Source organism: Rattus norvegicus, chromosome X, assembly GCF_021556685.1.
Source record: "Rattus norvegicus strain SHRSP/BbbUtx chromosome X, alternate assembly SHRSP_T2T, whole genome shotgun sequence".
Classification (NCBI taxonomy): domain Eukaryota; kingdom Metazoa; phylum Chordata; class Mammalia; order Rodentia; family Muridae; genus Rattus; species Rattus norvegicus.
The window spans coordinates 45,145,915-45,169,959 of NC_141554.1; the positions used below are offsets into that span (position 1 = coordinate 45,145,915).

At 40.6% G+C, this 24,045-nt stretch overlaps 1 protein-coding gene and 1 long non-coding RNA gene across 5 annotated transcripts in view; both read left to right on the forward strand.

Annotated features, from left to right (window-relative positions):
- The window catches only part of Mbtps2 (membrane-bound transcription factor peptidase, site 2), a 50,210-nt gene extending 45,794 nt beyond the window's left edge, over window positions 1–4,416 (forward strand). For all 4 annotated transcript variants that reach the window (NM_001035007.2, XM_087599625.1, XM_087599624.1 and 1 more), the window contains 1 exon segment: window positions 1,239–4,416. In NM_001035007.2, coding sequence (NP_001030179.1) covers window positions 1,239–1,461 — 223 coding nt within the window. In that variant the 3' untranslated portion in view covers window positions 1,462–4,416.
- Window positions 4,417–12,954: 8,538 nt separating this feature from the next.
- Window positions 12,955–19,504, forward strand: LOC147998215 (uncharacterized). Its single transcript, XR_015646543.1, has 2 exons — window positions 12,955–13,187; window positions 17,182–19,504. It is a non-coding gene; the product is annotated as an uncharacterized LOC147998215 (long non-coding RNA).
- The last annotated feature ends 4,541 nt before the right edge of the window (window positions 19,505–24,045 follow it).

Genomic DNA, 24,045 nt, shown 5'->3' on the forward strand with positions numbered 1-24,045 from the left:
TCACAGTCCCTATAATTCCAGCTCCAGAAGATCTGGCCTACACAGGTACCCACATACATATACATGCACACACACAAAATAAATAATAGAATAAATACCTTTTTAAGAAGTAAGTTTTGGGTACTGAAGAGATGGCTCAGCAATCAAGAGCACTAACTGCTCTCCCAGAGGACCCAGGTTCTACTTCCAGCATTCCCATAGTGGCTTACAACTCCCTGGAATGCCAGTTCCAGTGTATCCAACATCTGTTCTGACCTCCATGGGTTTCTGCACGCATTTGGTGCACATTTACACAGGCACATATATACAAATAAATAAAAATAAATATGTTTGAAGTAAATTTTGGACTGGTGTATTGGTGCATGCTTATAATCCTATCACTTGGGAGGCTGAAAACAAGATTATCACCAGCCTGTGCAGCAAGACCCAGTCTCAAAATTTAAAATACTAATTTGGGGGCTAGTATTATAGTTCAGTGCAAGAACATTGCCTGGTGTGCACAAAAACCTAAGATTTGGGCACTTTTTTCCTTTATTTTTTAGTCCTTCGCATTCCTTTCTTAGTTGTATCATTAAAGGATTACAAAAGCATAACTTCTTAGGAATCCATTGTAGATTTGTTAGTCTGTCTTTTTGTAGTTTGCTTTTCTACTGAAAGTTTTAAAAATCGAGGTATAAGAAAGAATGTTTTGGGAGTTAGGGATTTAGCTCAGCGGTAGAGCGCTTGCCTATCAAGTGCAAGGCCCTGGGTTTGGTCCCCAGCTCCGGAAAAAAAAAAAAAAAGAAAGAATGTTGTTTTGGATTTTGTTTTTGTTTGGCTTCTCATGTTTTGGTTTTTTGGTGGTGGTAGTGGTGGGTGTTTTGTTTTGTTTTTGGAAACAATGGCTTTTCTGTGTAGCCCTGGCTGTCCCGTAATTAGATCTGCAGACCAGGCTGGTCTCTAAATGCCTCTGCCTCCTGAGTGCTGGGATTAAAGGCCAACACTGCCCAGCTTTAAGTGTTTTCTTTTGGTTTGCTTTGGGTTTCTTCTGTTGTTGTTGTTGTTGTTGTTGTTGTTGTTGTTGTTGCATTGTTTAGTTTTTGGTTTTTTATTGGGGGAAGGGTATAAGAAAGAATGTTACAGACTTAAAATAGAGAAACCTACAGTAATTTCGCCTACTGGTCCACTGTCTTCTGACTTCTTAAAAGATGATTTCCACTTGTATCTCAGAGCTAGCTCCTTAACTGATTGTTACCCAGATACCTGATTTCTCTTTCTGGAGCCCTGGCTATTGTTAATGCAGTGCCCTGCTTTGCCTTGGACGGTCAATGGATTTTAAACTCTTTCCTGGATGCTACCCTGACTTCAGTGATTGGAGACAACGATGTCAAAGATCTAATAGGATTTTTCATCCTGCTTGGTGGCAGTGTACTTTTGGCTGCCAATGTGACACTGGGACTCTGGATGGTTACAGCACGGTAATATTTGCTCTTATCCAACAGAATTAAAAAGTATAGCTACATGGTAATATCTGTTGCCATTGAAATTCTTACTAGGTATGAAATGTAAAGTGTTTCCTTAAAACATCTTGGCCAACCTCTTTGAGCTCCTAATATCTAGAGAATCCAAAAACTCTGTAAAAGACAAATGGAGGAAATGAAAAACATAATTCCTGACTACATTCTACTCTGAAAGATTGAATGTGAAAACTCTGAATGTCTGTTGAATAATTTGTAAACAAGTGAAAATTCATTCATGCAATACCATTTTGTGTGACTATATAGCATTTTGAAGTAGTAAAAGGAAAAGCAGAAAACGTGTGTGCACGCATATATGCGTGCGTGCATGTGTTCTACTAGTATTTGAAACCAGCTTGCCTATCCCAGGTAAAATGTACTGAAAAGTGCAATTAAGATGATGTGGTGGTGCACACCTATAATTCCAATACTTTACTGTATGTGTTTGGTAGGCTACTTAAAAGATCATGAATTCAAGGCCGTCATCTTTAGCTATATAGTTGGGTTACAGACCAGCACTGGCCACATAGCAAGACCCTGTCGCACACGCTTGTAGGCAGGCATGCGCGCGCAGACACACACACACACACACACACACACACACACACACACACACACACACTCATCAGTGATTGAGGGAGGCTAGACCTTGGTTAAATGGAATATAGAGCAAGTGCTCTTGGTTTTATAACTCTTGTTTTTATCTTGTTTGAAAAGTATTTTAAAGTTTAATGGTGTTATTCTACACTCTGATTACAATTCTATGAAACTATCTGCTAACATAGAAGCAAAAAGAAGTGATACCAAGTAAATGAACAGTAGATAAGGCCTGCGTTGTAATAAGACAGTTTGCTGCACAAGTATTACCTTTTTCATAGTGTAGGTCCACACCCTTACAACATCCTAGCCTTGTTATATAGAGTATGCTGCAGGAAAAATCTCCCATAGCAGCATGTGAGCTCAGGCAGTTAGAGGTGAACTTGAGAACTAAACTAAGTCCTCTAACAGATCACCACAGAACTTCAGCAAATCTACTTCCTACTTCCTAGAGCTTTGCAGCTTAGAACTCTTCCAGGGTAGACCTCTTCCTTTATGCTGCAAGAACATTCAACCCTGAGCCATACTCTGTCCTCACCAGCACCTAGTATGTTTCTCTCTGTTGGCAGGATTAAACACCTAATAATCTTTGCTTTCCATCTCCCCCTAAGCTACCTCTTGAGTACACAAACAACTTGGTAGTCTAGTGAGAATGGCTGCACAAACAAAGATTTCCCAGAATTTAGAAAGAGACTTTTGAGCTCTAAAGAACCATAGTTGGTCTTGTGGGGTAGCAGTTCAGCCCTGGGAAATTCAGAAAGCCAGCTGACTGATGTGAAGCTTTAGTCTTAAGAATATATATGCACATACTGTTTCTGTCATGAAAAAAGAATATTTCATGAAACACACACATTAGAGGTAACACAAGGCAATGATTCATTCATTAATAGCCAGATATATACCTCCCTCCTGAAGTAAGGTACTGCATAAGGTTACCTTTTTCAGAACATTAGTTCTCTTAAGCGCCTAAATCTTTTAAATCAATTTTTAGAAATTTTTTAGACTTTATTACAAATTTGCCTTCATTCTTCAATAGGAATCATACAGTGAATATCATTTTGAGATTTTATTAATGATGGGCCATTAGTTACTATTAGTACTAAAGTCATACAAATTGCTAACTTTTATCTCAGAAAATATGGCATTGTTGTCTTCTAAGATCACTCAGGACCAAAATGTATCTGTATTCTAAAAATGCACAGACCTTTTCAGGTAAAGCTTAGAGAATGCCGTGGAATACTCACATAATTAACTTCATTGCATGCGTTTAGCAGTTTACTAATGCAAATGTTTGTGTTTAAGTCTTTTTTTTTCAATACTGAGGAAAACAATATTTGGTGTGGTACTTCTACAGCCCAGGACCTCACACATGCTCGCAAGTGTTCTACCACTAAACTGTTATCCATAGAGCATGAAAATACTTTAATAAGAGGAAATTCTATCCACTAACTTCATTTTCTGAGTGAAGGCAACAACAATAAAAACCTCATTTCATATTAGCTGCTGAACATCTCTGCCAGCTAATCTTTAGGACCTGGGTTTGGGAGCTTCTCTTCTGGAAGTCCAGCAGAATTGTATGCAGATGGCCTCATTACTAAAGAAAGGAGATGTTACATATTGTCTCTTCAGCTTCACTGTGGACTTGTTGCCTCCCTGCCTAGTGCATGAGATATCAGAAGTGCTTAATGTGCTTGAATGGATGATTAGTGTTATTTATGGATAGAAAAGCATGCTTCTATTTAAGCTGTAAAAAGGATTGTTGACTATTTACTGTAAATATACGTGGACATAGTAAGCTCAGAATGTCTTATGTCCCTGCTGTATTATCATCTTTATGGAAAAAAATTCATTTTGTTCTCTGTAGAGCCATTAGAAAAATGAATTATATTGGAAAAAATAATTATGTTGGTGATTTGAAGAAGTAACTTTGTGGGTTGTCTCTTTGTTCCACAGTAAAACTTTATGCTCAGTGTCCCTATTCTGCATTGTTTACATTCTTAAGGTTTTTATTTTAATCATCCATGAGTGTAAAAAATGTACATATTATTTTTAACATCTCAATTTGAAGAGACATACAGTTAAACTTGACTTTTTTGATAAAAACGTGTAGGTCATTGTCTGCTAACAGCGAATTGTAACCATATGCTTCATAGTGATGTGGCTTTCTGTCATAGTTGTGTCCTTGGTATTTATTGAGCATCCACACAGATAGTTTTTTCAACAACTCTTTTGATTGAGCTGTAATCCTTTTTAAGGCTTTAATTTGATTTTATAATTGTCAGAATGTGATGTTCAGCAATAAAAGAACAAATGTAAACCAGCATTTTACGTTTATCATCTTCTGTATCATATATTTTATACTTGACCTTAGCCAAAAGGTGAAGAAGCAATTTTCTTTTTTAGTGTCCTTTTTTCTCTGTAGAAGTGTCCAACTTACATAGAATAAGTAAGATCTCAATTCTAAAAGTGACCTTCAATTTCCATTTATATTATTTGTATATGACAGTTGTTACGGGCTTTAGAAAGAACTCTTTTAAGTGAGGTGCCTTTGTTTTTCATTTTGGAAATGTTTGCTTTAAGGAAAGAGAACTACCACATTTCATTAGTGGTGTGTGCATCTGTCTGTCTGTCTGGTGTGTGTTAATATTATTATATTAATATATTTACATCATAGTATTACAAAAGTATGTATGTGGAAGGAGGCTACATGTGCGTGTAGACATCGGATAGCCTTCTGTATGACTCTTCACCTTATTCCCTGAGACTCTCACTCAGTCTGGAGCCAAGCTGGTAGCCAGCAATCCCCAAAGATACTCCTTGTCTGCACCCTCAACAAGCATTTGAGTTATAGTAGCTATACACAGTCATATCCAATTTTTTAACTTAGGTGGCAGGCAGAGCCTGAGGTCGGATCCTGTGCTTCCATAGAAACTGCTTTAACCTACAGAGTCATCTCTCCAGCCCATCATTAGTGTTTGGCACAATTCTCCAAGTTTATTTGTGCTTATAGGAATACCTTTTTAAAGATTTATTTTATATATATAAATATACTATAGCTGTCTTCAGAAACACCAGAAGAGGGCATTAGATCCCATTACAGATGGTTGTGAGCCACCATGTGGTTGCTGGGAATTGAACTCAGGACCTCTGGAAGAGCAGTCAGTGCTCCTAACCACTGAGCCATCTCTCCAGCCCAGGAATTCTTGTAAGAAAGCATTTAGTAGTTTGCTAGTGGTGGCACCTGCCTGTAATCTCAGTGCTTGGAAAGTAGAGGCAGAAGAATCAGGAATCAGCTTGAGCTACCTGAGAACCCATCTGAAAAGAGAAGAGTGGTAGAAAAAAGAAACAAGGTTTTCTTATTCCACCTGTACTATGTAGTAATAGCTTACTGCTTTTCTTCAGGATTAAATTTTTTGGGGGGTACAGTGGGCCTGGAGATCCAACCCAAGGTCCTCATGCATATTTAAGCAAGTACTCTAGTCCTGAGCTTCATCCCTCCCCTACCTGGATTCACATTTTCACAAAGGCCTTATACTTGTCCTAGAACTCAGAGATCTGCCTGTCTCAGCCACCATGCGCTAGGAGTAAAAGTGTGTACCACTACTCCCAGCAAGTCTAATTTATTCTCTTTTCTAGGTCCCTAAGTTTTAGACCTCATTCATAGCATTCCTTTCTTACCTTTCAACCACTTTATTTTATAACTTTAATGGCTTCTAATATTTCTTTTTAGGTTTTATATATCACCAGACAGCTACAATGCAGGGAACACTGTGTAAATTTCATGCACTTCGCCAATACAGGCCACATCTTTTCTTTTATGGAAATACTTAGCAAAAAGGTTAGTAACCAGGAGTTTGTTGGGCAACTATACAAGTGGAACAAAATAGATTTATGTTATTTGGGAGACTTGTAGGAAAATATTCTCACACTAAAAACAGAGATATAGTTCATTATATAAAAGAGGTTAATGAAAATAGCAATTTATTGAAAAAGTATATGTATAAACTCATAAGCTATGCTTTCAACTTGGTAGTTATTAATATTCTAATGTTACTTCACTGGTAATGTCATATGGCTCAGTTAAATATGACATAATTTAAACAATTCCTGTTATTAAAACATTGAGGAAGAAAGGGTTTCTTTTGTTTGTACTACCATATCATTGTTCATCACTGAAGGAGGTCAGGAACTAACATAGGGCAGGAACCTGGAGGTAGGAGCTGATGCAGAGGCCACGGAGGGTGCTACTCACTGGCTTCTTCCCCATGGTTTGCTCAGTCTGCTTTCTTATAGACCCCAAGACCACCAGTCCAGGAATGGCACTACCCACAATGAGCTGTGTCCTCCTCTATTGATCACTAATTAAGAAAATGCCCTACAAGCCTGCCTACAGCCCCATCTTATGGAGATGTTTGCTTAATTGAGGGTCCACCCTCCTAGATGACTTTACATTTTGTCAAGCTGACATAAAGTTAGCCAATACAATACATAAAGGCATTAAAATATACTTGAAATATTTGTTTATATCTATGATTATATGATTACATGTTGGTAAAATTCTAGAGGAAACATGGGTGTCTTGAAGTCTGACCACAGTTTTATATATACACACTGTTAAATTGAATTTTTATGTTAGGCAGATTTGCAGAATGGCATCTTTAATTTGCATTTTTGATTAAGAAAAAATCAACATTTCAAAATGTGTTTACCTGTCAGTATATTTTGTTTAAACATATCCTTTTCTCATTTTTATTTTTGAAGTATATTTTTGTAATATTGTGTATAATATACATACACACACACACACTCACATTCATTCAGTTACATATTGGTGGTTTATATATGTGCAGATGTGTAAGCACATGTGTTCTCATGTATATAATGGCCTGGGACTGATCTCAGAAGTCAATCGAAGCAAGGTCTTCCAGTTGAACTTAGAGCTTGCCAATAGCTAGCCAGCTTCACAAAGGTTCCCAAGCGCAGGTGCCATGTCCACTCAGTGGGGATTATAAATCCAATCACATGCCTGCTGCTTGTGTTGTGATTTAACCATTGAACAATGTTATGTTGTAAGCGCTATAACCATTGAACAATGTCCCCAGACCCCTTTCCCCATTTTTCATGGGAGGGATTAGCTTTTATCCCTTTTCTTCAACTTCATTTTAGTACAATGTGTATCATTTTATACGCACACATATATGTATGTAATATAATGTTGTGTATGTTTTATATATATATAATATAGTAATATATTATATATGTCACTGTACACCATTGTCTGCTATGCCTGTATCTTTTTCACATTTGATGATTCTGTTTTGAAAGTCTTCCCTATTCCAAGATTTTATTAATACATCTTATTTTAACAATTTTATGATTTAATTTTTTTAATTGTTTAACCAACATGTATTATATTTGTGCTATTGGGGACCTGCTCAGGAAGTCCTTTCCTATGCCTCTATCTGATTCATGGTACCGGGTTTCATGTTGAGTTCCTTGATCCATTTGGAGTTGAGTTTTTTTATAGGGTGGAAGATAAAGATCAAGTTTCATTCTTCTACATATAGTGACCCAGTTTGACCAGCACTGTTTATTGAAGATGCTGTCTTTTCTCCAGTATGTACTTTTAGCTTTTTTGGTTAATTGGATGGCTATCATAGTGTGTGCTTATGTGTGTGTGTGCAAATGTTCAATTCTGTTTCATTCATCAGTTAATCTGGTTTTAAAGAAAGGCTGCAAGAACAAAGTGGTATGAAGGGTCAAAGTGAAATAATGAAACAGGAAGGGTTAAAAGGAGGGGAGGCTGAGAAGGCAAAGTAGAGAAGGGAACATGGGAAGGATAACAAAATAAAGGCATTTTAAAGAAGTCATAGGGAAATCTATGGTAGAAGCTTCCTAAAATATATACATACACATATACAGAAACAGTTGCAATCAGTCACCTTATATAATGGGACAGAATGCCCCTACTAGGACCACAGGCTAACAGATGAAAAGTTCAATGCCATAAATGCTTTACCACTTTTGAAGTTGATTGCCAATGAACTCCCATAGACACCTCCCCCCAAAAAATCACAGGCTATTCCCAACACTTGATTACACCCCAGAACTTGAAAGTAAGACCATATTACTGAAGATACTAAATACTTGAATCATAGAACATGAGATCAGACTGGTACATTCCTGGAAGTTTCATTCCCCACAAACTGGATTTCATAGTACTATAAGGCTCTACCATAGGAGAAAAAGTAAACATCAATCTTACCTAGCTGTGAACCTTATTTACAAGGAAACATTTTTCCAGACACCTAAAGTTGCACATGTGAATTCACAACAGTTGTGACAACATACAGATGACCTACACAGGCTCAAGCCAAGCAAAATCCCGGAATGGAAAGGGGAGGTGAGAATGAAGTCCCACCCCCAGTAAGGACTTATTGGCAGTTGATATCTGTTGGGAGAAGAGAGTCAGTTTTCCTTAAGGATGTGGACCTATCCACACCCAGAAGGTCACATCCTATTACTGAAGATACTGAATATTTGAATCATGGAACATGAGGAAATCAAGCTGGGACACAGTGTATATGGGCAGCACAAATTGTAATCTATATTTTAAAGAGAGGTCACAAAATTTGGTGGGTATAAAATAGAAGTGGGTTAGAAAAGGTATGGAAGGGGGTAAATATGATAATGCACTGTATGAAATGTGCAAAGAACTAATACATATGAGGAAAAAATACATCATCTATAAAAATGCGTATCATTAGTTTTGTGGAGAGAATAAATATTAGTAATGTCTTCCCTCTTATTTAGAGAAAATATTTGTTATTTGCATAGGTAGTAACTTTTCTTTTTTGATTCAGTAATATAGTAAAATAATTATATATATATATATATGTTTCGACTAAATAGAGTACTTACCTTTATCTTTAAATATTTTTATAAGAATAGTGTTTCTTAAACTGTACAATTTAGCAGACTTGAGATTCTTCATATCATATGCAGTGATTGAGAAGTATTCCTTCCATTAGCTTCTTAATGGAAATAATTTTCTTCTTATATTTCAAATCTTTTTTAATACCTCTATTTGTGAACTGTTTAATATTAGCCTTTAAAGATTAATTATTCGTTATTAGCTGTGTGTGTAGTGATGCATGCCCTTAACCCTAGCACTCCTGTGGCAGGCAGATCACTCAGTTCAAGGCTAGCTTTTTCTACATAGCAAAACCCTGTTTGAAATTTTTTTAAATTAATTTTTAGGGGTCAAGAGAGATTGCTAAGTAGTTAAGAACCAATGCTACTCTTCTAGAACTCCCGAGTTTTATTCTGAACATCTATGTTAGATAAGTCACAACCATCTGTAATTCCCACTCAGAGGGGTCCAACATGTTCCTCTGGTCTCTATGGACTTTGATACTCACCTCCCCCCACCCTCCCCCCCCTCTCTCTTTCTCTGTCTCTCTCTCTGTCTCTCTCTGTCTCTCTCTCTCTCTCTCTCTCTCTCACACACACACACACACACACACACACACACACACACAAACACACATACGCTAAATTGTAGTTTGGTTTGGTTCTGTTTCTCTTGGAGATTCTTTTATGTAGGCCAGCTTGACTAGACTGAAGGTAGTCCTCCTGCCTCAGCCTCCCAACTGCTGGGATTACAGTGGTGTGCCATCAACAACCATTCCAATTTACAGTTATTTTTGTAAACTGTGAAACAGTCTTGCAAAATATGAATCAGCACACAGAAAAACTAGTCTTCTCCTTCTTTTCTACAGTATATGCTTCCTGTGAAAGAAATGTAAAATCCCAACTATTTTATTTTCTTTCTCCCTGCAACCCTGCAGGTAGGACTACCCATGTAATCCATCTTGCCAAATTAGCTTTTGGGGAGCATTCTTCCTAGAGTCTTCTAAGAAGATTTTTTCTGTGTTGATTTAAATAAGACCTATTCTGTGCAGGGCTGGCACAGGAGATGGCTCAACAGGTAAAGTGCTTTCAGTGCAAGAATGAAAACCTGAGTTTGCATCTCCAGTACACACGTATACCTGGGAGCATGCAGTACAATTCACCAGTAATACAGTACACTTACAGATGATAGGAAAAAGATACAGGACAATCCCTGCAATCTTTGACCAGATAGTCTGGTGTATATAGTAGCTAACAACTGTCTGAAACAAGGTGGAAGTTTAGAACCATCATGCAGTGTTGTCATCCAACCTCTATACTTGTCCTGTGTCACATATGTGTCTGTGCTCACAAATACAGGATGGGGTGAGGGGTGTCCAGGGAGTTGTGTGGAACAAACGCTGTATCAATTGAGCCATATGCCCAGCCTGCTCCTTTTCCTGTGAGGCACATTGCATCATTCAGACAATGGACAAAAGCAATTGTTTAAGGTGGCAAAATTCAGGAATGTAAAGAGCCTGGTGGCTGATAACACCGTTTAGACGAGGACTATGGACTTGTAGTCTTTTTAGGTTGGACAACTGAACCTCTTGTTGAATATGCCCTTTTTAGTTGGATACTGGTATTCATAGCCGAAATAGAATGAGAGAGGGAAAGGTTTCACACCACCTTCTTATTGCTTTTCCTCAGATGTTGGTGTAGTATGTTTTTAAGCATAAGCATATAAGAAAATCCTACATTGAAAGGAGTGTGCTAGGTTAAATGTCTGCCACCTTGCAGGGTTTTGCTTTAAGCTTCAAGTGTGGCAGAGTCAAGGACTTGTTGTCATGGTAGGAGGAAAGACATGGTGAAACTCGAGTGAAATTATAGGGTCTACAGGGATGGTTCAGTGCTTCATTACTTGTACTTGAAGAGGACCCACATCCAATTCTCATCACTCACATGGAGTCTCAAAACCATCCCTAACTCCATCCAGTTCCCTTTTCTGACCTCTAGCACTAGTCATGCACATGGTAAACATTCATATATGTAAGCAAAACATTCACACACATAAATCACTTAAAAGATCAAAATATATAGATTAAGAATTTTGGGGGTTGGGGATTTGGCTCCGTGGCAGAGCGCTTGTCTAGGAAGCGCAAGGCCCTGGGTTCAGTCCCCAGCTCTGAAAAAAAAGAACCAAAAAAAAAAAAAAAGAATTTTGGGAGCTACGGTAGCACATGCCTTTAATCCTATCCCTCAGAAGGCAGAGGCAGGTAGATCTCTGAGTTTGAGCCAACCTGGTCTATACTGAGTTCTAGGCCATCCAGGGCTACATAGTGAGACCCTATTTCAAAAAAAAAAATGAAATTGAGAAAATTTTCTCAAAACTTACTGCTAAAATTATTAGAAACAGTTTTCCCCCAAAACATATGGTAGAAACAGAACCTATTTCCCTTCCCCCACGCCAACCATAATAGCTAAAGGTTTGCTCTAAATCTCACTATTTTTCTGTTAAGAGCTGTCCATAAAGAAATGGTCTAGCCTACCTTGTTTGATTGTGCAGCAAACACTTCTGAGCCATTTCTCTAACATTCCCTGCCCTTTGTACAGTGTTTTAAACACAAGGCCGGTAGGATGGCTCAGTGGTTAAAGGTGTGCGTTGACAAACCTTACAAGTATGGATGGTTCACCCGATGTCTTTGGATCTTCAGTCAGAAGATTCTTGTGTCACATTTTGAAACTGGCTAAATTAACGTGTTAATGATTTCCCCTTATTAGTCCATTTTGTTATGGTTGTCATCCTTGTTTTTTTTTTATGCTAGGCACAAAAGGGATTGTATTAGGGTTCTCTAGAGTCACAGAACATATGGAATGTCTGTCTATATTGAGGGAATTTATTATGGTGACTTATAGTCTGTAGTCTAACTCCCTAACAATGGTCAGCTGTGAATTGGAAGTCCAAGGACCTAGTAGTTGCTCAGTCCCACAAGGCTAGTTGTTTCAGCTGGTCTTCCATAGACAGATGTGGGAAGTATATGCAAGAGGTGAACAGCAAATGTCCTTATGTAGGTCTCCAGCAAAAGGTGTGGCCCAGATTAAAGGTGTGTTCCACCATGCCTGGATCTGGGACTTGTTTTTGTTCCAGGCTGATGTTGAACTCAGAGATCTCCTTGCTTCAGTCTCTTGAGATTAAAGGTGTGTACTACCTTGCCTGGATCTAAGCTTTTCATAGTCACTATGCTCAAGATCTCCATGCCATGAGCCAGGTCAGAAACTTGTATCTCCCAGCCTTAAGATATGGATCACAGGTGAGCCCTCCAGTTCTGCATTGTAGTTCATTCCAGATATAGTCAAGTTGACAGCCAGGAGTAGCCATTATGGGAATCATCTCCCTTTTGATCCATATTGTCACAATTTGAGGTAGTGGTCCCTTAGGCATTCATAAAGAGAAGTCAGGGATGTTGCTAACAATGGCCAGCTTTTTAAATTGTTTCTAGGGATCCAGCTGAGGTCCTTATGCATATAGGGCAAGCACTTTACTGATTGAATCATCATCATCTCCAGCCCTAGTGTGACTTTCTGGAATAATGTTACTTCCTTTGTAGAAACTTTTCTGAACAAATAATTTATGTAACATTTAAATTTTTATTTGGGTGTGTATATATGCACAGAGGCTAGAAGAGAGAGCATTAAGTGTCTTCCTCTATCATTCTCTGCCTATTCTTTTGAGGCAGGGTCTCTCTGTCTCTCTGCCTGCCTCTCTCTCTCTCTCTCTCTCTCTCTCTCTCTCTCTCTCTCTCTCTCTCTCTCTCTCTCTCTGAACCCTCGGTTGGTGGTTTTCAACTAGACTAAAAGCCAATAGCCCCAACCTCCACCAACCTCTCCTTTCCTCAAAACTAGGGTTGCAAACATGTGTTCATTTGAAAAAGAATCGACCCCATTGGCTCATATATTTGAATGCTTGGTCCCCACTTGAAGGAACTGTTTTGGAAGGGTTAGAAGGTATGGCTTTTTTGGAGGAGTGTGCCACTAAGGGTGGGACTTGAGATTTCAAATGCCCATGCAATTCCCAGTTAGCTCTCTTTCTTTGCTCCAACTTGCAGATCAGATGTAAGCTCTCAGCTAGTGCTTCCAGAACTATGCCTGCCTGCTTGCTTCCTTGCTTCCTGCCATTATGGTCATGGACTTACCCCTGAAACTGTAAGCAAGATCCCATTTAAATGCTTTCTTTTATATCTTGCCTTGGTCTTCACAGCAATAGAAAAGTAACTAAAACAAGACATGTTGTCAGCCATTTGTCACACATTGTGCTGGGATCTGAACACCAGTCCTCAGGGTTATGCAGCAAGAACCTCTGAGCCATTTCTCTAACATCCCTGCCCCTTGTGCATTATTTTAAGAATAAGACCAGTGGATAAAGGTGCTTGTTGATAACCCTGATGGCATGTCAGATCCCTTAGATTTGGAGTTCCTGGTGGCTATAAGGTGCCAGACAAGGATGCTTGGAACCAAACTCTAGTCCTCTACAAAAGCAAAAAGCACTCTTAACTGCTGAGCCATCTCTATGAGCCAGCCTATAGACTATTTGTTCTATAGAAGAAATTTCTTCTTTTAATATTATATTTTTATGCAGAGATGGAACTTAGATAAAACCTTCTTTTCTGCTGCCCATTCTCAGAAATTATTTTGTATCTGTTTTAAGGTGAACATTTTCTTTACTAAAAATGACAAAAGTCCTTCTTTAAACCCAAGCTTTAGATATAAATTCAATATAAATTATATAACTAAAAGAAAGTCTCTTTATAAACTTGGATTGCACAGCTAAGGAGATGGCTCTGTGGGTAAAGTGCTTGCTGCACTGAAGGGAGTGGAGAAAGCCCTGAATAAATGAATTCCTGAGTAAATGTATGTGTTGACAGGTGGCAGCCATGTCAAAGCCCCCAAGAGCTTTAGATCTATAGAGGAATGACAGTCTTTCTCTGGTCCAAGTAAGGATGTTGATAGTGTGTGCAGAAAATTTCCATCATAGCTTTCTCTCTGTGAATATTTACAACCTGAATAGTGCTCCCCTACAGAGACTTTTCCTGCCTAGATTACCTTGTTTATCTGTATGTAATAACTCAAGCCTCCTTGACCAGGTGTATCCAATAACCCTCCTTTCTGTCCAGCTGCATATACTGAATATCCTGAGGTTATTATGGTGTACTTCCGTTCAAGGCAAGAGCTCAGACTACTTGATCGTAGCTTTATGACCGTATGTCTGTATTTCCCACTCCCTTTTTTCTTCATTCCCCTGCTCCCATCCTAGTCAGATTCAAGTCTCTGAACCTAACACTGAACAAACTGAGGACTATTGGATCCTCACCACCAATACAAAAACAAGGCATGGTAGTGGTAAGTGTCTGTAACCCTAGGACTGCAGACATAGAGGGGATAGAGACAAGCAGATCCCCAGAGTTCACTGGCCAGCCAGGACAACGGATCAGTGTTCTACAAGCTCAGCGAGAGACCCCATCTCAGAAAATAAAGTAAGCAACCAAACATCTGACGTCAGTATTTGGCCACTCCACCTGTGTACATGAACATGTACATGTACATGTACATACGTATGTGTACACACGCACATACATACACACACACACACACACACACACACACACACAAATTTAACTTATATCTCAGTCCTTCCCTATTCATACTTCATGAAGAGAAAAAAGTCACCAACTAAACATAAGATCTGATCTAAGAAAGTTGGCAAAGAACACCAAGTTAGCCCAGAATGGTGACACACACCTTTAATCCCAGCACTCAGGAGGCAGAAGCAAGTGAAAAGGCCACCGAGTTTCCAGGATGGCCAGAGCTAGAGAGAGAAACCTATCTTTAAAAACAAAAACAGAAGAACACCAAGTTCACATTGCCCTCCCTGGAATTTAATTATTTTTAGAGTTAATAATCATTTATGTCTTTACAATCTGACCTGGAACACAGAGAAGAGATTTCTGAGGAAAGTTTTTTACTATCTTAGCCTGTAATTTGTCATGGTAAAATATGACATGGAGTTGGAGAGATAGCTTATCAGTTGAGAACACTTCCTGATCTTTGGGAGGACTTAAATTTGGTTCCCAGCAACCATATCAGGTGCCTCACAATAACAGATCCAGTGCCCACTTTTGACGTCTAAGAGTACCTATACAGAGATGCAAAAAAACATATACATAAATAAAAATAAAATAAATTAAATGACACTTTACAATGTGGACTGACATGACGAATTTGGAAAACAATTTATCAATATGTCACCTGAAAAAAAGCCCATGTTTATTGAATGTAATCCTTTTGTGATAATGTATGTGAAAATAATAATGCTAAATTTAACTAGAATTTGTATGAAGTGAGTAACTGGAAACTTACCTGTACAACTACCAAAACAGTAATATGAAAGACTAACTTGGTTAATTTAAACTAGCATTATATTTACATAAAGGGACTCTTATTAGATAACATGCAGAAATACTTTGAGTAAAAAGTACAAAAGAGTTATGGAGGTGGCTCAGTAATTCAAGTGCTTTGCTTGATACACATGTAAAACTACACTGTGCATGGTAATGTACGCCTGTGGCCCCAGCATTAGGGGAGAAAGGCTGGCAGATTTTGGAGGCTCACCACCCAGCCAGGCTAGAGGTAAAGGTGAAGCTCGGGCTTCAGTAAAACATCCTGTATCAAAAAGATAGGTGGACACTCTTTGGATGTAGGGCATAGGGAAATCAAGGTAAAAATTACTGCCTGAAGGCTAACGTTCATAGCACTGGAAGATGCTATGCAGTCTTTTGGAAAGAAAAGTACATTATCAGCAGTCTTTCCCAGCTGTAGACCCTGAGCATAGTAGGTGAAAAGCTCTCAGGGAGAACTTTCCCTCGGGATGCAGACCCTCCAACGCCAAAGACCAGACCGAGACACCACAGGATGCAATCAGCAAGAGGATTTGGTTTATTGTCGGGATACACAGGCACAGGCACCTGCGGGCGCTTCAGTCACTCGGGGGACTGGCGCGCCCCACGGAACCAAGGATGGGCTTTTTATAGGATTTTGGGGAGCAGAAGCAAGCATACAGAAGCAGATGCATGGTTACAGGGATATAATTGGTGGATTCTAATATGGCAAGGGTTTAGCCCGGGGGCAAGTTTCCTAGCTACCTTCCTGAAACATAAGGACTGCTCGGCCTCCCAAGGGTTCAGCCCGGGGGCAGTCGGCCCCCCACCACCAGGGTGTGGGACCTCTCCCGGGGCTTTTCTCATTGTCAGGTGCTCAACCGCAGTCGTCCTGTTGCCTGCCAGGCTTTCAACCAAACACATCTTGCTTGGCAGCCGCTGTGTACTCAGTGTTCTAACCTTTCTCTGAACCAGTCATCTTAAGTACAGCCTTGCAAAATGGCGTTACTGCTGCTAAGCTGGGGTCTTTCATAGGCAAGACATGCCCACTAGTGTAATACGGCAAGAATATTCTGGGGGTAACTATTAGTCAGGGTTCTCCAGAGTAGCAGAACATATAGAATCGATCTCTAGGCATCAGCAATAGTGTCTAGGTTTGGTGTCTGCAAATGGAATGGATCCCTGGGTGGGGCAGTCTCTGGATAGCCTTTCCTTTGGTCTCTGCTCCACTCTTTGTCCCTGCATTTATTTCCTTGCTGACAGGAGCCTGATATAGCTGTCTCCTGAGAGGCTCTGCCAGTGCCTGACCAATACAGATGTGGATACTCACAGCCAACCATTCGACGGAGCCTGGGACCACAAAGGAAGAGTTAGGGAAAGGACTGAAGGAGCTGAAGGGGATTGCAACCCCATAGGAAGAACAATATCAACTTAAGCAGACCCCCCCCCCCCCCCGAGCTCCCAAGGACTAAGCCACCAACCAAAGAGTACACATGGCAGGAACACATGGCTCTAACTACATATGTAGCAAAGGAAGGGAAGGCCCTTAGACCTGTGGAAGGTCAGTGTTCCCGTGTAGGGGAATGCTAGGGGTGAGGAGTAAGTGGGTGGGTTGGTGGGTGAGCCATAGAGGCAGGGGGAGGGGAATGGGATGGGAGGGTTGAAATATAAATAAGTAAAGTAATCAATAAAAAGAATCTCTCCATACCAAAAGGGATTTTCATAGAATGACTTACAGTCTGTGGTCCATCCGATTAACCCAACAGTGGCTGGCTATGAGTGGAGAGTCCAAGAATGCAGTACTTGCTCAGTCTGCCAGACTGGATGTCTCAGCTGGTCTTCAATGCTGGAATCCTGAAGGACGCTCTAATGCTAGTGAATGAATGAACTTGCCAGTGAGAACAAGCAGGCAAAGCAAAAGCTTCCTTCCTTCAAGTCCTTATATAGGCTTCCAACAGAAGGTGTGGACCAAATTGGATCTGGATTAACGGTGTATCTTCCCTTCTCAGGATCTGGAATAAAGGCTCGTCTTTTTCTAGCTCAAAAGACCTGGATTAAAGCAATGTTTTCCTACCTCAAACATACTGATAAAAATGTGGTCAAGTTGACAACCAAGAATAGCCATCACAGTAACCTATCACTTTCCTATTGGATTTGAGATCGGCTCCAAGGGAGGAAATACATGTCTGGCACCAGAAACCTAGTCAAAGCCTGCTTGGGAGGTCACAGACTCTAAGGTGAAATCTGATACTGATGTTTTGCTAAATGGACTTGTAGTTCAAGTACCTTCGAAGTATTTATATTTGTACTCATAGACTAATGCCGCCCCCGACCCTGGTAAGAAAAGTTTCTTTTTGCAGTAGTAAATGGTGAAAGCAGAGACATTTAATTTCATAATGCTGACTTGAGTGCTCAGCCCTAAATAGATCATCTATATTGCTCCCTCCAAGGCCCAAGCTCCCTCTAAGAGCACCTTAGAAGAGAGGGTAAAAGACTGTGAGTTGGAGGTTGTCCATGCCAAGTGGATGAAGCAGCCCGCCTGTAATCCCAGCCCCAGAGATGGGGGATTCCCTAGAACAGGTTGGCTAGCAAGACTAGCGCTATCAACAAGCTCTGGGTTGAAGCGAGACACCCCTGTCAACAAATAAAGTGAAAGAGCAATTGCTAGTGATTCTCAACATCCATCCGGGCCTACACATGCAGGCACATTCACATACATATGAACCCATAGACATGCAAACATGCATACTCAGGCACACATACATAAAAATAGAAAATGAATAAAAAATGCAGATTTGTGCTGGGAATGTACTTCAGTGCTAGAGTATTTGTTCAATTTGCATGACACTGTGGGTTCAGCACAAGAAAAGAAAAACAAGTGGGCATGATAAAAGTCCCTTGAAAGAAGAATTAAGACTGTCCATATATGTGTGGTGCTTTGAATCTATGGTATGGTTATTAGTAATAACATATGCTGGCCTATAATGAAAAGTAGGAAATGTGGTAGAAAAAATACAAAATGTGTAATTTGGAGGAAAAACGGAACAGTAGGAAGATTAATGTTCCAGCAAAAGCATATGCTAAAAAGGTTGTAACTGCTTAGGAAGTTAGCACAGTTAAGGAGGGGCCTCTGCAGTGCAACCAAGGTAAGGGTATACATGTTGGTGATAGGAAGGATGCATGTGGAAAGGGATCATGGATTCTTCCATTGTGGTTTAAGAGATCCACTGAGACTAGGCAGTGTTTGGCCCAGAAATCACTGCATAAAGATCCTGAGAGAGAAGGAGTCCATGAGAGGCCATTGTATGAAAGATGTTGGAGATGCCAAAGTTGTGTAGTATCTTCCAAAGCAAGTTGCACATAGTAAGTGTAAGGAGTTCATGAGAAAATTATATGTTAAAAACCAGAGAGGCAGAGACATTTAAATGCATTAAAATTGAAATTCCAGACACCAGACATGGAGGAAGCTCCAGGACTTGGTACTTGCCCTGATGTATCTTGGTCTTGCTTTGATCCAGTATTCACTCATTATGACCCTATTTGAAATGCTAATGTCTATTTTGTGTTGTATTGGAAGGATGCAAATCACCTTTTGATTTTACAGGAAGATACATTTAAGAGATTGTCTTGATTCTCAGAAGAGCGTTTGGACTTTTTTTGACAGTATTGAAACTGTAAAGGACTATGAAGACTTAAGGTTGGATTAAATGCAGTTTGCATTAGGATGTGGTTATAAGCCTGTAGAGCCAGGGAGTAGAATGTGATAGTTTGAATGAGAATGTCTGTCATAGGCCCAGATGTTGAAGCATTTTGATACAATTGTTGTTGGTGTTTGGGAGGTTAGAAGAAGGGGTACATACAGCCTTTCTGGAAGAAATACATCACTTGGGGTGAGCTTTGAGAAATCATATCCTGGCCCTGTTTCCTATTCATTCTCACTCTCTCTGCTTCTTTTTTTTTTTTTTTTTGTGATCTGTGATGTGACTCTCAGTTTCCTGCTCCTATCACTGTGCCTGCCATATTTTCTTGTCGTGATGGATTTTATCCTATTGGAATCATAAACTCAAATAAACTTTCTTCCTTAATTGCCTTTGGCTATGGAGTTCTTATTCCAGCAATGGAAAAGTAATTAATATATTATGTAAATAGCAATTTGAAAGGGTTTTCTCCCCCACAGTTGCCTGGCAACGGCCAGCTGTGCCTGACTATAAAGGGGGCTGCTTGCCCCCTCCTCCCCCTCTTGCTCTCTTCTTTTGCTCTCTCTTGCTCTTTGTTCTCTCCTCTTCCCTGCTCTTCACCTTGTACCTTCTCTCCCCATACCCCCTTTCCCCCCACATGCCCATGGCCAGCCTTTCCTCTCTTCTTCTACTCTTCTTTCATTAAACCTTTCCATGTGGGAAAAAAAGGGTTTCTCATAGGAAGATTTTAGATTCATTTTGATTTTGCTTATTTTTTTTTAATATTTCAAGAAAGGTGAGTTACTTGGGGCTTCAAACTGAAAATATTTCAAAATGTTTCCAATAACCCCACGGATCTAATTTTCTTACATTTTACTTCCTTCATGTTCCTAGTTGTGGTAACTTCTTTTACTTAAAAGGAGAATTAGCTTCCACCTCACAACAGTGAGAATGGCTAAGATCAAAAACTCAGGTGACAGCAGACGCTGGCGAGGATGTGGAGAAAGAGGAACACTCCTCCATTGTTGGTGGGATTGCAGACTGGTACAACCATTCTGGAAATCAGTCTGGAGGATCCTCAGAAAATTGGACATTGAACTGCCTGAGGATCCAGCTATACCTCTCTTGGGCATATACCCAAAAGATGTCCCAACATATAAAGAGACACGTGCTCCACTCTGTTCATAGCAGCCTTATTTATAATAGCCAGAAGCTGGAAAGAACCCAGATGCCCTTCAACAGAGGAATAGATATAGAAAATGTGGTACATCTACACAATGGAAACTACTCAGCTATCAAAAACAATGACTTTATGAAATTCATAGGCAAATGGATGGAACTGGAAAATATCATCCTGAGTGAGATAATCCAATCACAGAAAAACACACATGGTATGCACTCACTGATAAGTAGATATTAACCCAAAAACTCAGAATACCCAAGAAACAATTCACAGACCATAATATGCTAAAGGAGGAAAACCAGAATGTGGATGTTTCAGTTCTTCTTAGAAAGGAAAACAAAATACCCACAGGAGGAAATACAGGGACAAAGAGTGGAGCAGGGACTAAAGAAAAGGCCATCCATAGACTGCCCCACCTGGGGATCCATCCCATATGCAGCCACCAAACCCAGTCACTATTGCTAATGCCAAGAAGTGCTTGCTAACAGGAGCCTGATATGGCTGTCTCCTGAGAGGCTCTGCCAGAGCCCTACTGACACAGATGAGGATGCTCACAGGTAACCATCAGACTGATCATGGGGACCACAATGGAGGAGTTAGAGGAAGGACTGAAGGAGCTGAAGGGGTTTGCAATCCATAGGAAGAACAACAATATCAACCAACCAAACCCCCAGAGCTCCCAGGGACTAAACTACCAACCAAAGTGTACACACAGAGTGACCCATGACTCCAGCCACATATGTAGCAGAGGATGGCATTGTCTGGGTATCAATAGGAAGAGAAGCCCTTGGTCCTGTGAAGGCTCATTTCCCCAGAGTAGGGGAATGCTAGGGTGTTGAGGTGGGAGTAGGTGGGAGCGAGGGGGAGCATCCTCATAGAAGCAGAGGGAGGGTGGATAGGAGGTGGGGAAGGGGATAACATTTGAAATGTAAATACATAAAATATCCAATAAAGATAAGTAAATCGGGGTTGGAGATTTAGCTCAGTGGTAGAGCGCTTGCTAGGCAAGCGCAAGGCCCCGGGTTCAGTCCCCAGCTCCGGAAAAAAGAAAAAAAAATAAGTAAAAATAAGTAAATCAATTTTTTAAAATGAAAAGAAAATATCATCCTGAATGAGGCAACCCAGTCACAAAAGAACACACATGGTATACACTCATTGATAAGTGGATATTAGCCAAAGGGGAAAAACGAAGACTCGCAATACCCACAATACAGCTCACAGACCATATGAAACCCAAAAAGAAAGATCACACCAAAGTGTGAATGCTACAGTCCTACTCAGAAGGAGGAAGAAAATAATCTTGGGAGGGAGAGGGAGAGAGGGATCTGGGAGGGAGAGAGGAGGGTGAGGGAAAAGGGGGGCCGGTTTTGATTGGGGGGAATTGGGGGAAGTACAGAGAGTCAGGAATTTGAAAGGTGTATAGCAATGGAGGAGGGGGAGCTGGGGCTAGCCATTAGAAAGTCTCAGATGCCAGGGACCGAAGAAGTTCCCAGGACTCAACAGAGAGAACATTAGCCAAAATATCCAACAGGCAAGATAGAACCTGTAGAGACCGTATCCAGGGGATAGGCACTGCCCCCAGTTGAGGGAAGGGGCTACCCACCCACCTCAAAAATAATCCAGAATTCCTCCTGTGTAAAGGAAATGCAGGGACAAAGAGGGGTGCAGAGTCTGAAGGAAGGGTCATCCAGAGACTGCCCCACCTAGGAATCCATGCCGTCTGCAGACACAAAACCCAGACACTTGCTGATGCCAAGAAAATCTTGCTGACAGGAGCCTGGTATAGCTGTCCCCTGAGAGGCTCAGCTAGAGCCTGATGTCTATATATATATATATAGACATCCATGACCCCAACTGGATATGTAGCAGAGGGTTGCCTTATCTGGCATCAATGGGAGGGTCCTCTGGAGGCTCATGACCCACACCCAGGGTAGAGAAATGCTCATACACTGAGGCAGGAGTGGGTGGGCAGGTGGGGGAGCACCCTCATAAAGGCAGGGAAGCGGGGAGGGGATGGAGGTTTGTGGAGGGGAAACTGGGAAGGGGGATAACATTAGAAATGTATATTAATAAAATAACCAATTTTTTAAAAAGAGAATGAGCTATTAAAACACCATCCAGCTGGTTTTCTCCCATGACTCGAGAGGCAGAGGCAGGTATCGCTGAGGTCTGTGAGTCCCAGGCTAGGCAAAGCTACATAGCAAGACCCTGTTTTAAGAGAAGGATGAGGGAGGAAAGACGGGGAGAGAGGGAGAGGGACAGAGAGACAGAGACAAAGACAAAGAGGCACACAGAGAGAGAAACAGAGACAGAGAGACACAGAGACAGAAACACACAAACACAGAATATCTTCTCAATTCAGTCATGTTCTTTCTTTAAAACACCTGTCCTATATAGGCTGGACCAGATTGTGTTGCCATATTAGACAAGCCCAAACCACAAAGATGGATTTCCCTCTCATACCATATTTGTCTGTTTTCGAGTTTATCTTTCAGCCCTGCCCGCCAGAGTGATCTAGAAACTGAGTCTGTAGCTCAACCACTATGTCACACTTTGCCATCTGCCACACTAGAAGGAAAATTCAACATCAATTAAACGTTTCCACCTAAAACTTACACTTATACAACGGCCACAATTAGTTATAACACCAACATAAGGGAGCCAGAATGTAAACAGAACACATTTTATTTGTTGAATGACAAGTAGCATTCAGAATACAGTAAGCAAATATTGGAAGAAGTATAAGGAGAGAGTACCAAACCTATAATCACAGTGGCCATATTCCTGGCACTTGCTACTCCGGGATACAGCCACTTTTAACTGTGTAGATGCAAAGATTGTAAAAAACACATGGATGTGTCTAATGGAGACCAGAAGTTACAAACACACAAGAACTTGAATTTTTGTGGAACCAGAAGCTAGCAATTTCTTGTTAGGCTCTGCCAGGGCCTAATACAGAAGCGGATGCTCACAGCCAACCATTGGACTGAGAATGGGGTCCCCAATGGAGGAGTTAGAGAAAGGACTAAAGGAGCTGAAGGGGTTTGCAACCCCATAGGAAGAACAACATCAACCAACCAGACGCCCCAGAACTCTCACGGACTAAATCACCATCCCAAGAGTACACAAGGATGAACCTGTGACTCCAGCCACATATGTAGCAGAGGATGGCCTTGTTGGGCATCAATGGGAGAAGTCCTTGGTCCTGTCAAGCCTCAATGCCCCAGTGTAGGGGAATATCAGGGTAGGGAGGTGGGAGGGAATGGGGGTAAGAGCAGGGGGAGGGGAGATGGGATAGCAGGTTTCTGGAGGGAAAAACGGAAAAGGCGATAACATTTAAAATGTAAATTAAAAATCCAATAAAGGAAAAAAGATGCTAGCAATGTCTTTGCTGAGGCAGAAAGAGAATGGAGGCACATACGTACACAGTGTACTGCATTTCTGATTTCCTCTGGATGCATTCAGCTGTCTAGAGAAAAGGTTGCTCGCTTTTTCTCCTTTCCTTCTGCTCTAATTTTCTTCTAGGCTTCTGCCCTCTCTATAGAAGAAGGGAGGAAGTCCTCAATAACATAGAGTCCAATTTATTAACCTCAGTTGGATCCGTGGTTTAAAACCTCTTCCTGGGTTTATAATGTAATTGGATGGCTTAGTTAAGTGCTCAACCCAGGAAGACTTCCATTCTTCTTTCTGCACCTGTGCAAGATGGCATCAGGCAGACCATAAAGGGGATTGGCTTCTATGACCTGGTAGCAAACTACATATGTTGATCT